Source organism: Siniperca chuatsi, linkage group LG19 (genome assembly GCF_020085105.1).
Source record: "Siniperca chuatsi isolate FFG_IHB_CAS linkage group LG19, ASM2008510v1, whole genome shotgun sequence".
Classification (NCBI taxonomy): Eukaryota; Metazoa; Chordata; class Actinopteri; order Centrarchiformes; family Sinipercidae; genus Siniperca; species Siniperca chuatsi.
This window is the reverse complement of record NC_058060.1, coordinates 2,229,663-2,250,076: the sequence shown is the minus strand read 5'-3', so window position 1 is coordinate 2,250,076 and position 20,414 is coordinate 2,229,663. Positions and strand designations below refer to the sequence as shown.

General features: G+C 40.0%; 1 protein-coding gene across 4 annotated transcripts in view; it reads left to right on the top strand.

The window, feature by feature from the left end:
* Positions 1-20,414, top strand: part of tgfbr1b (transforming growth factor, beta receptor 1 b) — a 75,621-nt gene that overhangs the window by 45,148 nt on the left and 10,059 nt on the right. For all 4 annotated transcript variants that reach the window (XR_006375765.1, XR_006375764.1, XM_044176512.1 and 1 more), the window contains 5 exons: positions 2,659-2,889; positions 4,227-4,394; positions 6,222-6,378; positions 12,538-12,662; positions 12,909-13,039. Coding sequence is in view for 2 of the 4 variants with exons in the window: in XM_044176512.1 (XP_044032447.1) it covers positions 2,659-2,889; positions 4,227-4,394; positions 6,222-6,378; positions 12,538-12,662; positions 12,909-13,039 (812 nt within the window). In the remaining 2 variants the exon portion in view is untranslated. The remainder of the gene's footprint in view (positions 1-2,658; positions 2,890-4,226; positions 4,395-6,221; positions 6,379-12,537; positions 12,663-12,908; positions 13,040-20,414) is intronic.

The following is a 20,414-nucleotide window of genomic DNA, read 5'->3' as shown; positions in this document are numbered from 1 at the left end:
GAGGATGCTACTTTGTATTTTCTGTGGTTCATTCAGGATGTATATTTGTAACATTTAACTATAACTGTACTACTACAGCATAGCCGTGATTACAGTCTCAGCTACAGATCAGCTAAAGGAAATTACAGTTCAAGATTGAAAAGTACAAAACTGATCACTTTGCAGAGCTGTGACTCCCAATACAGCATTTGTACCAGTGTGTAGCTGTCTTCCCAGGTCCACTTGGTTCCTAGTAACCAAGAGTCTATACAGGTCAGAAATATACTGTGAGTCAATGTGTCTAATACTCAAGTAGATCCAAGCGGGCTCTCTATCAGGTTTGATCAGGTGGAGCGTCATTATCACAGCAAAAAAAACATGTTTTTTGAGGAAGACAGAGTTTGAACAATGAAATACATTGATTGTTAGTATCATTGTAACATGTATTGCTTTTTGACTGCAGATGCCAATTAATTAGAGCCTCTTTGTTCTGAGCTGCTCAAGTTGATCACATTTTCAATTTGGTTTCATTATCCTCTGGTCCATTTCACAGTAGGTGTTTGTGTGTTTAGAATTACACAAGGATATATTTTGCTGCTCACAAACCAATGAACGTTCAGTGTATGATTTATTTTTTTAATTCCTTTTACTTTTTTAACAAAGGTTATAGGTTTACATGTGTGAATCTTAAAAAAAATATATAATATTTTTACTGTAGTCGTAACTCAGGGTTTATATGGATGCTTATATCATAGACTGTATAAATCATGGACGTGGTGTCCGTGACGTCGCCCATAGGTTTTTGAAGAGCCGCTGTGAAGCTCAAAGTGGGCGGCTCCGGTGGCTCCGGTGGCTCCGGCCGTCGCCACCTTGGCAGTCCATGACTCCAGGTGATCCAAAAATGGGCGAAGAGGTGGAGCTGAGGCGGCCGAATGAAGCCTGGTTGATGGTTGGCTAGCCACCTGAGAGGGCCCCCACCTGTCACGCGGCCTTAATTATGCAGAACTTAAAGCCTTAATATAATTTAAACGGGTGAGTTATATACAAATTCACCCCCCTCACAGCTGAAGGGGGAAATTAGCTGTGGAGACCAAAACAGTTGTTTGTACCAGGCTGTAAACGTGTTTATTTCTGCTGTAAAGTTGGGCATTTTAACACGGGGCTCTGTGGGGACTGACTCGCTTTTGGAGCCTGCCTCAAGTGGCCATTGGAGGAACTGCAGTTTTTGGCACTTCTGCGTTGGCGTCATTTTTCAGCCGCGGAGGTTGCTGCTTGGCTTATACCAATTAGGCTTATATACATCCATGTTTAAATCAATGTGACATATTAAGAATATTTAATATAAAAGGAATTACAAACTGACATGATGAATTACTTTTCAGCGTTGTTAGATACAGTTGTTAGTTGGTGTGATCCTGTTTGTGTAAGTATGTAACTAGATTTTAAAGGACTTGCACACAGTCTTCTCTTTGTGTGTGTGTGTGTGTGTGTGTGTGTGTGTGTGTGTGTGTGTGTGTGTGTGTGTGTGTTTCTGTTTGCACACATGTACAGCAGTAAGACCCTGCAGCTGTACACATCTTAAAGTAGAAGTCTATTGTAATGACTGACTGGCCCACATTCAGGCTGTGGAACTGCATAAACACACTCTGCACTGGCAGAAGCTGTTCTTTATGCTAGCCATAATTTAGCACCTCTCTGTGGAGACTGGCACCTCCAACACGCTACCAGGGAAAGACTTGGATTCAGTTTTTCTAGCTATTTACACTATATTGCACAATATGCAATTGTGAGTGTGACTGGTGTGTGTGCGTTTTTATCGTGTGTGTTTGCAGAACTGTGTGGGCTGTTTGAATTACTTTGCTGAGTCAGAATATGTGTGTTTTGCCTGTTCGGTGTAGGATTTTTATTCCGCTTCCATGTTCTGTTTCCTCATCAGCAGTTTACCAAACTAGGGAGCTGACAGAGTTACAGTTGTTACAGTATTTCAAGTGTTTGATTATTGGAAATGTAACTGGTCAAATGCGTTTGCAAGAGGAGCAAACTCTATTGCACTTCACCAAACAAACTTTAAAAAAAAAACTGTGGTTGAAGACTTGACACTAAGGTTGGCAAACTGCAGTGTTTTTGTACTGACGGTACAGTTTTATCAGAATATGTTGTTACTGGAGTTATTGTGCAGAAGATGAACGTATATTTATCTCCACTAAACTAGTACATATCATCTGTTCATAGGTGGTTCCCCTGAGAAAAATGCACCACCCAGTGGGAGATAAAGCACTAACACTGTAAATGACACAGCGGTACAAAGAGTGGAGCATCTTCCCACCAGAACACCTGTGGTTTAATTCAAGTGACTGAAAATGGGCTTGAGTATGATGTATAAGGGCCACTTTTGATAGAGGGGGAAAAAGATGATTTTGAAAATGGAGTCATAACAAAGTCATAATGTTATGAGGAAAAAGTAAAAACGCTTATAAGATATTAAATAGTGATGTAATACTAAATCTACTTTTCACACAATCAATTATTTGCCCTTTTCCTGAGAAAATAAGGTATTGCTACCCTGTAGACAAATTGAAAAATATGTGCAGTGAGATAACTGTTATGAATTGGCTCTACATAAATAAAATTGAATTGAATTAAAATATAATTTATTTATTTCTGTCTGTTTCTCTCCAGGCCTGCCGCTGCTGGTCCAGAGGACCATCGCCAGGACCATCATCCTCCAGGAGAGCATTGGGAAGGGGCGTTTTGGGGAGGTGTGGCGGGGTAAATGGCGTGGTGAGGAGGTGGCCGTGAAGATCTTCTCCTCCCGCGAGGAGCGCTCCTGGTTCCGCGAGGCTGAGATCTACCAGACTGTGATGCTGAGACACGAGAACATTCTGGGCTTCATCGCTGCTGACAACAAAGGTGAAAAACCTCCAGAAGAGCTCTGAGAGGCTGGACGATAAGACTGCACATATACCTGTGTGGAAAGGGTTAGGGTTAGCATACAGCGAGGAAGAACAGAATATAAATCAGACTAGGTCCAGCAGGAAAATACAAGAATAACTTAACACACAGAAATAAATTAAAGCATGAAGAAAACCGATTGTGAAGCTAATTAAACATCATTGAATCAAGTTTTGATTAAAGCATATCAATTCCAAACCCTGTAAATTAGATCTTCATCAGGCTGAGCTTATCATCTGGAAATTAATTGAATTACAAATGAACGTCGCTAAAAGTGAAGTTAGTACATGCGAGCGTTCACTGTGAATAGACGGGCTGGCAGACAGTGTGGAGGAGTAACCGTTCACAGTGAAGGCCAAGCACACATTAACACACAGTCTAACAGCTCTAGCAGCACACACACAGGAGCATTGTGGCCTAGGAGCAAATGGATTTTGTGTGTTCATTACAATTTGACTGATAGAAGGTTTTGCTGTCTATACGTGGTATGTAGGATATGATATAGTTATGGTGACACCTGTCTGGGTCTGTCTGTGTCTGCACAAACAACTACATTAGAACTCTGTGTAGATATGAATTTCATTTCAGTACCATCTGCAAAAACCCCTCAAACCACATTTAGTTAATCCTGTGAACCAGATGCTGATGATGCAGTTTGCTTCAAAAATCACACACTTCATGATTCAGTCAAATCTGAACACACAGACATCATACATACATTGCTGGAATCAGGGCAACACTCTTTCCAGTTTGATGTCCATCGCAGATAATCTGTAAATCCACCTAGAAATCATAGAAAAAAAGACTGTGTAGACTCCGTAGAACTCATTATCATCATGTTTAGAGAAACAAGAAAAGTAAAACTATTCATTAAATTTGTCTTTGTTTTTTTGAGTTTTCGACTATGAGTGAATGTTGTGGCAGAATGTTCAGAATGTCCCATCAGTATGGTTCTTATACCTCTGGAACACTCTCCTCTTGTCTGTTCATAAACAGGTATTTGTGTTTAAAACATGTGGACATACAGGGGGAAAAAATCCCAATAAGTTCAAACGGTCCCAGAACTTGTGTAGTACTATTCACATGGCAATTGATGGCATTTCTGAGCAGCCTACGTAAATGATTGTGAAAATAACATATGGCATGCAGAACTAAGACATGTAGGGATTATGCCGTAAGATTAAATCAGTCAGGCTCTAGTGGAGACAAGTTCTTTCTCGAAGAGCAGAACAAGGACAAAACCACCTTTATCTTTAACCCTCTATCTCTTTGCTCATCTTCCTGTCTGTGTGTAGATAACGGGACATGGACTCAACTCTGGCTAGTGTCCGATTACCATGAACACGGCTCCTTGTTTGACTACCTGAACCGCTACACCGTCACTGTGGAGGGCATGATCAAACTGTCCCTGTCCACAGCCAGCGGCCTCGCCCACCTCCACATGGAGATAGTGGGCACACAAGGTGAGACACACAGACACTTATATTTGTCCCAGGCACATATACCGCATGCCTACCTGGGGATACTTTTCATAAACGTGCAAAAACAGTGTTTTTATTTTCACAATTAATAGTTTTATTTAAATGTTTTCTTTTGTTAAGAATTTGATAAGAAAATGCAAATAATACACTCTTCTTAATGAATATCTAAATCACCTTATTCGACAAGCAGGTTCATATCTTCATAAAACTAAACTGAAGAATAAAATGCCTCATATAAAATGTCCTCGTGAAGATGTCTCAACTTGGTTAGACTAACCAGATACCTTACACCGTGTCCTAACTGAATGTGACGCGAGCCGGCGTCCTATTGGAATGTCCTAACTGGCCGCGAGCGACGCAGCACTGCGCAGCGCGATGCGGCGCACCATTTTGAGCTGAACTTTTGTCGGACACCCTGTTTCTATTTATTCCTGTTGCTCGCATTGAAAGCACTGCAACATGGACGGTTGATTCATGAAGTTTAAATTAGGAGTTAACCTAAATAAGGTGGCAGCTGGCTGGAGGGAGATCGCCGGGGAGCTGGAAGTTTCTAGTAAGAAGAAATGGGTTTTGGAGTTTCTGTAAGTGTGGACAGCAACCTGAGCTGCACACAAAGGAAATGGTTTTTGTCCCAAGAAATGTCTCGCCCTTTCCTGCTTTAGGCCAAAAGACACTTCATGTGTCTTGGGTGGATCGAATAGCTATCTGATAATCAAACAAAGCCAAGTGTAAATGCATCCAAGAAACTTGTTAAATTCCAAGACGCATCGTAGCCAACAGAAGGAAAGGTGTAAATGCATCCGTCTTGCTAAGACGCATTGTAGTCTTTACTCCTCCCAAATGAAACTACATCAGTAAGTGACTTGTGTGGACTGAAAATACATTGAAATCAGTTGTCCTTCTGACTGTCACTATATAGCAACAGTAAGAAAGTGGCTCCAGCGAGGCACAACATGCTGTTGTAGCATTTATCTGTTCCCTTAAGGGGAGATTCATACCGAAAACAGCCCTGTGTAACAGCACAGGGGTCAAATTGTTAAGGTATTCGGGAGACAATGAAATCTGATCCAGAAAGTCCAGTTGGAGTAACAGATTAATGTGTTTTAAAGGCTTATCAGAAGCCAAGACACTGCAGAATGGTATGTGATACTCACAGAGAGGATTTTACAACTCTGGGAAGTTATCACAACGAGAAATATTTGATTTTTCATCACAGGTTAACAGTACAAATACAGCATTCATGTTACAAAGTAATCCACCAGGAATGTGTGCTTGCATGTATTTGATTGGCCAACACAGGATGATGTTGCATTGCTTTGCAGCAAAAGTTGAGCCTGGTTCAACTTCTTTGACTACAAATGTGTGCGAACATGTACGTATCGCCCAGGAGTCAGCACGGTCCTACATTTTGGGCAGCACGTGGACAGTCCCCGTGGACTCTGGCAGACATGGGCAGTCACAGGGACTTTCTGTGAGGGACCCTCACAGAAAGCATGGCCATTATCAATGTATTCACTCAATGATTGGTACAGGTGAGGGAGAAAACAAAACCTTTTGTCTTGCTCATAGTCCATCCATGCGTTTGTGTTGGTTGATGAATAGTTATTATCTAGCTAGGTAAACTGTTGTTGTTGCCAGGAACACCAAGACAGTTGCAATCAGATTTGGGATAACGGAGACGCATATACGTATGTTCTTAGGTTTAAATAAAAGTGTATTAAATCTGGATTTTGGATGGGGTCCAAGCAAACTACTTGACTTCACGCTATCTAAATGTATCTTTTGTTGAATGTATGACTCTGTCTCCAGGGAAGCCAGCTATTGCCCACAGAGACCTGAAGTCAAAGAACATTCTGGTGAAGAAGAATGGGACTTGCTGTATCGCTGACCTGGGTCTAGCCGTCCGCCACGACTCTGCCACCGACACCATCGACATCGCTCCAAACCACAGAGTGGGAACCAAAAGGTAACTGCACGCTGCACAGAATGCAAAACAGCAATAAAATGCAAACAGTTTTTTGTCATATTTCTTTAGAAGCGGTTAACTAAGGATTGGACATCTGCTTCTCCATCTTGTTCTTTATCCACTGTGATTCTGTCAGGAGGTAACTGGAATTCTTTGGCTCAGCCATTTTGGCTCTTTTGGCTATCTTTTATTATGACATGAGTATCCTTTTGGGATACTCTCAAATCTGCTTCACTGTGTAGGCAGGTGTGATGTTGTCATTGTGAGTGAGTGTTGTGATGTTTCACAGCACGTCTCTGAGCTTCAAAACAAGTCACCACAGTGAATTGGGGTGTAAATAAAGAAGTCAGGCCATTAGAGTGTCAGGCTTTCTGCCTCGACTGTTTCAGCTCTCAGGTTTATCAGGACTTCATCTCTGGTTCAAATCAGTCATCTTGTCACTTTCGGCTAGACTAGTCATTTTAGAGTGTGGAAACAGAGTCTCAGTTGGTGCTCAACCTAGCAGAGATAGCACTGTGTTTACACTGACGGACCGGGCCACTCAGGACCTGAGGACGTCATGGACCTCTGCTAACTTGCCAAACACTCTTTCAGGGCAACCACAATGTATCCTTCAGTCTTTGCTTTCTTTTTCATGTGCAACTGAAAACGACTTTTTCTTTGCTGGAAGTTTGGCATTATGATAGAAAGTTTAAAAAAAACACTAGATCAGATCATCTATATATAGCATAACTTTAGCCAAGGCCAGAGCTTCTGTCTCCACTGACCCAAGGGTTACTAAATCATTCAGTGGCACTGTAATACGCCCGCAGCATCAAACCACCACACAGAGAAGAAGGCAGGAGAAAGTCATAAACAAGACAAAAAATAGGGAGAGAGAGCGTGACGAAAGCTATGCTGGTATCACTGGAAAGGAAGGAGGAAGGGAAAGAGTGTTGGAAAAAGTGCTGTGTATGGCTTCAGTGTACTGCTCACTTTCCAACCCTGTGGCTATACAAGTCTTCATAATAGAACAAGAGATGTGTGGAAAGAGACACACAGAATTATTAGCTGGGTAGAAAGGGAGCGAGTAACGAATACCTGTGTTTTTTGCGTGGCTACTATAACACAGTAGCATTTTATCAGCTTTGCCTTTGAATAAATGTCAAATAACTAACTGATCTCAAACAGGATTTTGTTGGATTTACTAAGTTTGTGCTAGGGATGTACCGGAATAAAATGTTCACACTATGGCCAAAAATATCACAGTAAATCATGTTACATTTGGATTTCAACCCAGAACAATTAAGCATATATTGCAACTTTGTGGGACTACGCAAAACATAAACACAAAATACAGTGAAAAATACCATAACTAGAAGAAGGTTGAAAAAGGTTTAAAGTTGAATTCATAAGCAACAAAACTTGCTGAGTTCAACACACTCAGGGGTTTTGCTGCTACGACTTACTTGGTCTGATATGACCAGTAGCTTATGGTGATTAATGTTAACTAATGCTGGCAAAGCTTAGATAGATATTATGTAACATAACTCAAGTATTGTCAATTTGCTGACTTTATGACTCTTCTATTCATCCATTTTGAAAAATAAAGGCGAAAGAGCAAGTGATATAAAAATATCGCTTGAGCATGAAAGTTCATTTTTGACTTTTGGAAAAACTTACATTTGCTCTTTTATTATTTCTTTGCCAGGACCAATAACTTCCTGGACCTGGTTGCCTGGCAACTGCTCCCTGCCAAGGAATGGTAGAATGGCGAGATGTAACGTGTTATGAGCTTTAGAGGTGCTGATAGGTGCTAAGCTAAACTAACAGTCTGCTAACTGTAGCCTTATATTTACTGTACAGACTTGAGAGTGGTGTTGATCTTCTCTTTGACTCTCAGCAAGAAAACAAAGAAATGCGTTTCCAAAAATGTTGGATTATTCCTTTAACTCCTACTTGCCTTTTCCGGAGTATGGAACTTCGGGCATGTGATGACAGTCTTATATGGGTGAGGGGATTGTAACCAAACCAGATCATTATCAAATTCCACCCATGGAGCTAAGCCAGTAAGTGGACTAGTTTTTTGTTTTTTTTTTAAATATGACTTTCTATCTTTATCAGTTTATTTGTTGGGGATTGTCAGAATTAAGGAACAGAGAAACGTATAGATGTGTTGCTAAACTCTAATTTTGTGTTTACTAGCTCAGTAGATGGACAAAGCTGAACTGAATGGTATTTTGTTTTTTGGAATTGGAACTCACATTAACAGTATGCAGTATCATTAGTACAGGAATGGACTTTTAGTTCAGAGGAAACTTTATAAAGGGTCGGTCAGGGTGCAAGGTAAATGTAACAGTATGTGCTTGGCCATAACTGGTAAGGTTTTAAACAGTAGCAATCACTGTACTGTCCATCTGAGAGGATGTCAGTTGTTTTTTGAAAGAAAGGTTGACTTGAACAGTATTGAATAGCTTGTGTATTTTAAGCAGGATTTGATGTATCTAAAGCCTGAGATCAGAACCAAAAGGGTACTTATACATATATTTAAAGATACAGTACTTTTTGAAGGAACATTCATTATCAGGTGTTGGTGAGGAAACATGGCGGTAACAGTACAGTTGTGAGCAGTCAGTGTATCTCTTTCTTCAGAATCCCAGTAACCAGAGAGAATGTTCCTCTCAGTTTGTCTAAAGCATGATAGATTCAGGGTTATACACTGTACTTGATATGTTCCTGCCCTGTTTTCTTTCAAACACAAAAGCCTCTCTACAGACTCGGATTCAAATGCATCCTGTGTGTTGTTGTTTTTAATATTGATGTAAATAAAGATAGCTTGCTTTTTAAATTTGATTAACTTGCTCCCTTGGTGTTTGCCACATAATTAATCTTAAACTGAATTCCTCAGCAAATATTGATGGTCTTTTGTTTTTAGCGTGATGTTTTACCCTTTTAATTTATCTGAAGCAGCAACAGCAGTTTGCTAACAGATGCCCTCCATTCATTATTTGTACACCATTCAGTTAAATAGTTCAATTAAGACTTGCTCTCTTATGCCCAGAGAGGGAGTTATTTGATTACACTGTTGAATCCATCTCATTATAGCTCACCAGGTTTAGATTTATCAGATTTCTGTGTGAGCAGAGATTGAAACTATTTGATGTGGTCAGTTATTAGAGGTTTTTGTGGTTATTTTGCAGCACCATGGTATTTTCCCATGATTTAATCAGGGTAGCCACAATGCATCATTGTGTAATGGGTCCTAACCGCGATTTAGCACTTTTCAAATTGGGGGCTGTAGAATCTCACACCTGTCCTGCTGCCTTCAGATGGCTGCAGGGATTTAATGAATTTAAGGGAAGGCTTTTATTCATATCATGGTTAAAGCAGCTGTGATGTCTGATAATACACAATTCTACCCATTTATTTATATATATTTTCTAAATGTGTCTACTGGTTTCAAAGCAAAGCAAATGGAAAATGTCTGTCAAAGAATACACACTGTAGCATAACAAAAGATGTGGAAAATGAAAACAGAACACAGGAAGGTGGCATTTCAGGCAGATGAGATTAATAAATCAGGCTGTAATAGATGAAGATCCTTTGCTTTGATGCCCCCAAAAAGGAAAAAAAGGAAATCATTAGCCTCCACTTTTCTCCATCATTACTGTGATTATTGCTGTCTGGATGAAGGCAGATTTCATGACAAGAAGAGTGAGGGGAGGACGATGTCGACAGAAACTGGCAGATCTAAATCCGTGGTTATGCAACACATGGGCAGTTTGGCACAAATCCGTAATTGTTTAATTAATGTTTTTCATGTTTTAGGTTAGGCCTATTTTCAGATTTAAATATCATCACTCATTTTGCATCAAGCACCACTTCATAGAGTCTCACTGGTCATGATAGTAGCGTATATACAGTGCATTCAGACAAGTATTCAGACCCCTTCACTTTTTCACATTTTGTTTCGTTCAGTTTTAAAACAGGATTTTAGAATTTTATTGCAATTTTATTAAAAAAGAAGAAACAGAAATATGACACATTAAGACCCTTAACTCCATACTTAGTTGAAGCACCTTTGGCAGCGATTACAGCGTTGAGTGTTTGCACACCTGGATTTGGGGATTTTCTGCCATTCTTCTCTGCAGATCCTCAGGCTCTGTCAGGTTGGATGGACTGCAGTTCAGTTTTGGTTTCATCAGACCAGAGTTCAGACTTGTTTCTCACAGTCTAAGAGTCCTTCAGGTGCTTTTTTGCAACCTCCAAGCAGGTTTTCATGTGTCTTTTCCTGAGGAGAGGCTTCTGTCTGGCCACTCTGCCATAAAGCCCAGATCAGTGGAGTGCTGCAGTGATGGTTGTCCTTGTGGAAGTTTCTCCCATCTCCACACAGGATCTCTGGAGCTCAGTCAGAGTGACCATCGGGTTCTTGGTCACCTCTCTTACCACGGCTCTTCTCCCCGATTGCTCAGTTTGGCCAGGCGGCCAGCACTAGGAAGAGTCCTGGTTGTTCCAAACATCTTCTGTTTAAGAATGATGGAGGCCGCTGGGCTCTTGGGACCTTCAACGCAGCAGAAATGTTTCTGTAGCCTTCCCCAGATCTGTGCCTCGACACAATCCTGTCTCTGAGCTCTGCATGCAGTTCCTTCGACCTCATGACTTGGTTTTTGTTCTGATATGCACTGACAGCTGGGAGACCTTATATAGACAGGTGTGCGTCTTTCAAAATTATGTCCAGTCAATTGTATTTACCACAGGTGGACTCCAATCAAGGTGTAGAAACATCTCAAAGATGATCAAGAGAAATGGGAGGCACCTGAGCTTTTTTTTTTTTTAATAAATGTGGAAAACATTTCTAAAATCCTGTTTTTGCTTTGTCATTAATGGGTATTAAGTGTAGACTGATGAGGGGAAAAAATGTATGTAATCGATTTTAGCATAAAGCTGCAACTTGTGGTCTGAACACAAAAACATGAAACCTTCAGTGAAACATGTAGTTTGCAGTTCCTCCTGCTGTTCCATAGCATCTCATGAACTCATCTTTTTTCTCATACTGCACATTGCTGCAGCACCTCTTTTCACCCTGTGTCTTGAACGCTCCGTTTTAGCTACCGAGTGAGGCATCTTATTGTTTGGAGTTGCACATGCGCAGTACCTAGGTAAGGACTACTAGCCAATCAGAAGCAGAGTAGGGCGGGTCCTGACGAGCAAGGTAGTGTGATCCAAAACAAAGCCGCCGCAGCCGGTAACTATGGCTTCAGTTCAGCCGTACATGTTTGAGCTCAAGTCTGATACAAACACAGGCAGAACAACCGAAGCAGCTTCACAACTTGAACTGGAGCGAGACGTTTCAGAGTGGGAAGTTATTCATTTGTAACTAATTTATCTTTGATAGGGAACGTTTTAACTGTGCACTGTCTCTGTATCACAGTAACAACTTTGTGCCCATTGGCTGCCTGGAGGGATACCGTTATTTTAATTTCATATTTAGGTAATGCTCAGTTTGTGCATTGTGACGCGTGTTACATAGTGACGTAGATAAATTACGGAAGTGAAGGCTGGACTGCAGTCGAGCTGTTCTCAGGCAGTGCAGGAGCGGTGTTTTCAGTGGGAGAGGGTAACTCCCTTTGGGGTGGACTTTGGGATTTTTCACTTTGCAAACCTATTACATGCACAAAAAAGATATAGAACACAATACCGGAAAGGGAAAAAGCCAAAAAACACAATATAACCACTTTTTAAGAATTTTTTCAGGGACAGACCCAAATTATTTCTGCACAACATTTTGATTTGCACTCCCACCGTTGCGTCATTCACGCTGCTCTGGACATGAAAATGCCGGACAGACAGGCAAAGTGCAGTTCAAGGTCTGGAAAATACCAACTTGTCATAGCATGCTCGTGCTAGTCTTTGTATTTTCCAGTTCATACACTCATCTCCACTTAGTTTCAGGTCGTCTTTTAAAAAATGGGTGCTTGCTTACATGTCTGGGCATTAAAGCTGAGTACTGGTTAGATGATTATTCCTTTTTTAACAAAGCGTATACTTTTATTTGAGCAACACATACCAAGACATAAAACAATTTACTGTGTACTTGTGAAACAAGAAGTTTCCTGGGAGAAAAATTATTGCATAACCAATAAACAGTTTGGTAACACAGTCCATTATCTTTCTGCTCAGGTATATGGCGCCAGAGGTCCTGGACGACTCCATAAACATGAAACACTTTGAGTCTTTCAAGCGAGCTGACATCTACGCCATGGGCTTGGTCTTCTGGGAGATTGCCAGTCGCTGCTCTATGGGAGGTGAGGATCAAATGAGAGGGGGGTGGATCAGTGAAGGAAAGAGGGGGAGGTTGACTGATTAATGTTGGAGGGAGTGATGGATGAATGGAGCAAAAGAGGAAGATAGTTAATTATGGAAACATTGACACACCAGTAACTTCATAGATGGAGGGAAGATGAATGATCAGACAGACTGAGGGGGTTTGCGTGCTACATGTATGCATCAATGTAAAGCCAGATTATTTTAACATCATATTTTTCTGTCAGGCATCCATGAGGACTACCAGCTGCCCTACTACGACCTGGTTCAGTCAGATCCATCAGTGGAGGAGATGAGGAAGGTGGTTTGTGAGCAGAAGCTTCGGCCAAACATTCCCAACCGCTGGCAGAGCTGTGAGGTAGGACAAGTGTCACGAGTCTAAGTCTCTTTTGAAAGATGTCGGATGTTTACAGGGAGACGCAGAGGTGAAGACATGAGGCAAAGATACTGCGTGAGGTTAACGGGACGAAGGAAGTTAGTTAAAATCTGAACACCCAGACATGATACACATATTTTTAAACTCAGTGTGACTTACATTTCCTGAGGATATCATTATCTCTGATGTCCATCGCGAATAAACATCCATAAATCCACTTAGAATTCATAGAAAAAAGACGCTCCTTATAACTCCAGAACTTGAGAATCATGTTTTCTTCAGTATCAACATAATTTAGTGATAGCTGTACATCCATGGGTGCATTGCAAATAGGAACTGCTATTAATTCTGACTCCATGGCAACATTAGAATTCCTGTATACAGCCCCGGCCCAAGATGTCAGGCTTCAAAAAACCCTGCACTAAAGTAAACGTAAACCACTCTGCTACTGTTTATGAACAGCAAAAAGACACAGTCCCCTGTCTCTTAGTTTAAAATATAAGTACAATCCTTACCGCAGCGGCTGCGGGTTCAAATCCAGCCCACAGCCCTTTGCTGCATGGCATCCCCTTTCTCAGATGTTCCTATCAAATAAAGTCTTGTTTTGCCAAGGCGTTCAGAATTCAGTTATTCAGCCTAGGTAGGCCAGTTGTATCCAGCAGTATGTCTGAACCTTGAAGCCCTGGAGTTCTTCTCAATAACAATGCTAAATCATACGACACACACACACACACACACAGAGTGGCATGCTCATTCCCACAATCCCCAGAGAGGAAGCAACCACTAAGCTGGTGGAAGGAGAAAGTGTGTGTGTGTGTGTGTGTGTGTGTGTGTGTGTGTGTGTGTGTGTGTGTGTGTGTGTGATATCCCGTGCATTCTCTGGTTTCAATTTTAACAGTATTGTGCACACACACAGAGGCACACACACTTGTGGTATTGTTTTTTTTACTGTGTTGGGAGTCATTACAATTTCATTTGAGCTGATTCTGGTAAATTAAAGCTTGGTGTTTTTCTAGAAGCCATTTTTCTGCGGTTGAACCACACGTAGGCATACAGAGACACAGAGGAAATGACTGGCGGCTCTGTTGTTGTCAGTGAAGATGAGATATGATATCTGCCATTGGCTACAGACCACCTCTTGTGGCTAATGGTTGGAAACTATTTGATAGGGTCCAACATAGATAACCACTAGCTCTGCAGATAAGTAGCTGTAGCTCTGCTTCTTAGCTTTACCCCAAAACTAGTCAGTGTTTAACCAAAAATCACAGGTCGCCACCCATTGTAACTGTAGTTAATCTTTAAACACGTAAAAATAATAACTGAATGATTTGAGAGCAAAATTATTAATTGTGCACAAATTAGTGCTTTTTCTTTTTTCTGTGCAAACTGAAAAATCTCTTGTATTTGAGTGACTATTATGGCCAGTAGTACTAACTATTTGTGTATGTGTAATTTGTTGTCTACACAAGTCAAGTTGCATGATGGTAGATCCAGCTCCAGCTCTAGTCAGTTTGCTTTGAGTCAGACCGGATCACATAGTCTCCACCTCTTGGCTGTTCAAACCAGCCTTCTTCATAAACACAGACCCTCTTATAAGTAGCCAACCCTGCTGCCCACACACACTTATTAAAGCTGGATATAAATGCTTATCACGTAATGTCAGAACTCACATTCTGTTGTTTATTTTGACCTTAGCCACCTTTTTGTCTGGCAGCATCCGGACAGCTGTGATATTTGTGATCTGGAATGAATCTGTCTTCTTTTAGGGGTAAAACTCTTCAGTGGTCTTCTATTTTAATACACAAGGCTTGTTTGTACCGTAACAATCATGTATCCACACCTCTGCCCCAACGAAGATCCAGAGAAATCCTCATGGGGTAATGAGACTTTTCTGAGCCAACAGCAGCATATTGATTTTGAAACTGCACCTGTGGTTTGTTTTTCTGTTTCTACAGTGAGCTTAGCAACATCGCTACCTTTTGATTTTAATTAAACCAATGAAGGCTTTATTCCTCTCCATGTTTAATCCTTTCCATTTCAGTGGAATGTCAATAGAGAAGTGACGTTCAGGGCTCTCTTTTGTTCCACTATCTTTCTTAAAGTATTTCTTTGTAGATGGTTTCTTTTATAACTCGTTTTCTGTCTATATTCTAAACTAAATTGTATTGACTAGGGATGTAATAGAATATGAATAGGTGTGCTCTGAACTGATGTAAACAGCATCCAAAATAGTACAAAAATTAGGTTTTTTCTACTTAGTAGTGACACAATTTGCCTCAAACTCAGAGACGTAACTCCGTCAAATCGGAACACAGAGACATCATAAATCTGCTTAAAAATCATACAAAAAAGGTGCTCCTTATAACTTCAGATCATTAAATTCAGATATTTTCTTCAGTGTCAAATTATCTTTCTTACTATTCAGTATCAAATCCAGCTGATTGTTATCTGTATATCCATGGTTACAGTGCAAACAGGAACTGCGAGCAGCTAATGCAGAATGACTCTTCAGGATGGAGATTTGCCAAAATGTAACCAAATATCAGCTGAAAACACGGAGGTGTAACTAGTTTTTAGGTTTAATATTGAGACATTAAGCGAAGTTTTCACATGATTTGTTGTGCAGTGTAGGATAAAGGTTGACCGACGTTGCAGTGGTGTTATTTGTACTCAATGATCCACTTTGAAAACCTTGCATGACATGACATCAGACAGGAAAGCTGAATTTAGGGACCAACTTAAAAGTGCATGCAAAATAGTTGAGAGCTTTTCAACTCAAGACCAATTCAGATTTCATGTGAACCTCCTCCTATTGCATGCACAGGCTCCCTTTTTATTTTATTTATTTATTTTAATGATCTAATATTGCCAAATTAGGTATCATACTGTCTATAGCTTTCTCATATTTTATCATAGACACACCAACTCAATCTTCATCTGGGCCTCCTCCCATTATATACACAAGCTCCAGTTTTTGCAGAAAATCATGCAAAATGGCCTAATGAAATTCTGACAATCAGAATCAGCTTTATTGGCCAAGTATGTGTACTCGTACAAGGAATTTGACTCTGGTTTTTCGTTGCTCTGTGTACTTACATACAGTTCAGAGACCAATTTTCAGAAAGATAGCTAAAAAACAGACATACAGCTAAAAACAAGGACAACAAAGCTGAACAAAGGTAGGTAAACCTAAACCTCTAAGTATAATGTACATACAAGGTGGTGTTAAAACCTTCTGTTGTATTTGTACCATTCGTTTCCACCTGGGCCCTTAACAGTTACATAGCTTTTACTTAGACCACCAGCACTAAACTAATGGTTGAATTGCCATGCTATGTGCATTTACTCTCCCAAAATGAAAACATCTGTTGACTTGGGAGCCCCCGTGATTTTCAGGCCAACCTCTGCTTGTCAATACTATCTCCTGACATTGTTCATACAGTATATACAGTAAGTTTGGGATCTGGCTTCACTGTCTGGTCTGGAGGTCAACACAGGAATGTATAGATGAACTCGCACATCACACACACAGAAAGAGCCACTCATGTTCACGCAACAGTGTTGCACAATGAATCACAGACTACAGCAATGATACCCATCCAGACAGACAAACAGGTTTAGCAAGCTGAAACTAGACAGTGCCTACAGATGCAGACCCAGGGGGTGTTTGTAAAGCCAGCTCAATCTATTATTAGCATAAATGGGTGATGGAGAATGCTGGTGTGGCACTTTACCTCTGATTGTTTGACCAAGTTGAAAAACCTCATAATTTAATTTCTTTAGATCACTATCAGCTGTAGTACTGCATTGATGCACTCTGTCAAGTGTTTTTGCAGCATATTGTTTGTTGCTAAAAACAAGTGTGACCTTTTGCAAGAAAATCTGTCTTACTAAGCTACCAGACTTCAGCAAGCAAGGACTTAAGTATAATCAGTGCCTGCCATGTAAAGTAACAGGCTTCTGGGAATAGAGTGTACCAAATGTTGCAGTATTTTAACGAGAAGGAACTCCGTAAAGTACAGACGACACCAACGCCTTGTAATCTCCACATAGTCAACTTGTACTAGCTACGCTGTTTAGCAGACTTCAAGCTGATCGGCCAATTGGTATTTTTTAATCAAATTAGCTACAGACAAACACACAAAGGGACAAACTCAATCTCATAACTTTTGCTACTTGCTGTATAAATATGAAATCAAACAGTATTAATCATATAAGCATTTTATTTAACTACATAGGAGTCACATTAACTTGCATACATATACCCATATATAGTATATACATAAATATTTAAATATGAAAGAAAACTGACGAGTAGCTTATGTACTACGTGTACTAGAAACACACATGCAAAATACTCATCTGATATAATGCAGTTACGTAGGTAACCGCTTTCATATTCATTTTTCTTTTTAAATTTGCAATTTTTTTAAGATGCATAAACACATACACACGTGTGTGTGTGTGTATATATATATATATATATATATATATATATATACACACACACACAGTCATAGTTGAAAAACACAGTCATAGTTGAAAAACTAAATATGAGTTGTATTTAGTTATACTAAAATAATTGTTTTATTTCTACTACAATGTGGGAATGATAAAGACTGATGGCATTTATGCAGTAACACTTTGTTAGTTATGCAAAAGGTTTACTATTTGCATAACTAGACTCAAAGTTATTAAATAAAAATTATATTTTTTCAGAATAATCATGCACCGACTTTACAATCATTTTACTTTTACTAATTTCAAGCACAGATTAAGAACCTCAGATTAAGTTGCACCATCTCCAACAGGCACTGTCTCTAACTGCATGTGAAGCAGGTGTACATGCTGCATAACGTGCAAAACACAGCCGCTAGACATTATGAGCGTACCAACACTTCTATACATGCTGTACATATTCTCCCATATACATATATTTTATATCAATTAGTGTGAACAGTAGTTAAATTTGCATGCATGTACACTCAGTATCCAACTAGCAAGAGGTACTGTAGATGCCACCGACCTCAAAGAGCCCTGGTCAGTTTTCAGGTGCTCCCAATAACTGAAGAATCATTTGTTTGAAGATCAGGTTTAACAAAAATGAAGAGGGATGGTTGCTGTTCCTGAATAATTGTAGGTTTCACACTCTCTGTTCTCTCCTTATAGTGTGCAGCTACAAATCAACACCAACAGCTGAAATGTTCTCATATGGGTCCTTGTGACTGAAAGTGATCAAATGAGACTCCATGGTGTCTAAAGTGGGTCTATTTGAGGATCCTTTACAGAAAATTAAGATCCCCATGTGTAAGAACCACTCATTCAGAGTCAAGTCTTGTAGAGGTCTTACTCTGTGTTGGTTTAAGGGATGTTTTTCAGTCAGCGCACCATTCCACCATTTAGCCCATAAATCAGAATAGCAGATTAAAGTAAGATGTGTCTGAAAGCATTTGAATCTGAAAGCCTTTACATAAAAAATGGGCTTCAGCTAGCTCTGCTGAAGGACACAGTAGAGTAGTGTGTGTGTGTGTGTGTGTGTGGCAGATTGCTTGTCTGTGGCAGTGGAGAGTTGTCACTAATCCAATGGAATGTGTCGGCTGTCTTAATGAGCACTGTAGGAAGTTCTGTAGATCACGCACTAGCGTCTCACCAGACAGACACTGTGAGTGACACAGACATGTTGACTCAAACATACCAGATGCTGTTTACAGCCCAGCCAAGGGAGATGTGAAGGAATTAGAGTAAACTCTGGAGGCTCTAACCCTGTTTCAAAGTCTATTTGCAATGTCTAGTCGGAAGTCATCACTTTAGTTAGGCAAGAAGAAAGAAAGAAAGTTGGATTCAACTACATTTCCCAGAACAAACCAAGCGATGATTAAGTTAGAAAAACTGGAAAAGAACAGACTGAAAAAGGACAGAGGCATATTTGCTGTGTCAAGCTTTAGGTTTTTCTTTAAAACCATGATCAGCAGCAGGGAGAGGTGTCAGGAAACAACAGTTGATGAATATCAGGTGAAATTATTTTATTTTGACCAGTTTCATAACTTCTCTGGGGTCAGCAGTCTTGTGTCTCGAGCCACAAGACTCTAGTCCTAATCATTTAAATCAACAACTTATTAAAAACTCTATGACGTGGAATGGATTCCAAAACAAATCCTATAGAAACAATTATGATCAGACTGTATTCGGTAAAACCTTCCAGTTAACACCAAAATGGATTATTGTCCCAAAATATTGATCCATCTCCGATTTAATGAAAACTGGAGAAGAAATCCTAAAAAGAACTCATAAGAACAATCTAACCAAAGATGCCAAGTTCATATCAATACAGGAGACCGAGAAGACTTCCTATTTCATATCCACCAAAAAACTTCCACCTGAAGTTTTTGATAGTTCAGTTGTATCTCACCTCTAATATAAACCTTGTCTGGACAGTGCTCTAAAAGCTTGTGAGGAACTGAAATTGTTTACATGACGTTAGGAGCACTGGTGTTATTAGCTGTTGTTTCCTGACACCTGTACCTACTCCTTATGACGGTTTGAAGTAAAGTCTACTCTTCCTATGCCTTCTATAAATGTCTGTATTGCCTGGTTTCTGGAAAACTATAAATAAGGAAATAGGGATCTGGTGACTGTTCTGTAATCTGGGATTCAGGACAGTAAAAGCTTAGACATCACACATTTTTTTATTTTTTAACGCAGAACAGAGACCGTGCTCCGAAGACCTAAGGGGACCTAACTTACACAGAATCACCAATTCCATGATAGAAGATGGAGCCAAGTTAGTAATGAGACAAATTCTAGGAAAAGCAGCTGTTGTGCTGGTGACAGCTAATGAGGATCCAAATAAATATTTAAATCCAGTTCAGTGAAACCAGAACAAACTTTTATGTAGAGTAACTAATTAGAGAGCTCACAAGGATTCACAAATACATAAAGCTGAATATCATCAGTGTTAGAATGCTCAAAGACAATCAAACTGACTGGTATTGTGCCGTGAAGGAAGCATGTAGATTGCAAATATACAACCTGTTCTTGTTCCCAGGTCGTCAAATACGTACGTTTTGTCACGGCCCTTGGCATCTCATACAGATGCACAAGGTATCCTTTTAGCATCTGTATGAGACGCACCAGGCTTTCAATTAATTTCAATGGAAAAGCTTTAATATATAATAATTAATATTAATATATTATTAATGTTGGAGTGAATGGACGGCCGGAGCAGTTCCTCTGAGCATCTAATATTGCTGTGGAAGGGGTGTGACAAAACATTGGTATTTGACCACCTGGGAATGAGAACAAGTTGACATATAATGGGACCAAGAATCAATCAATCATTCAATCAATGAACCAAACA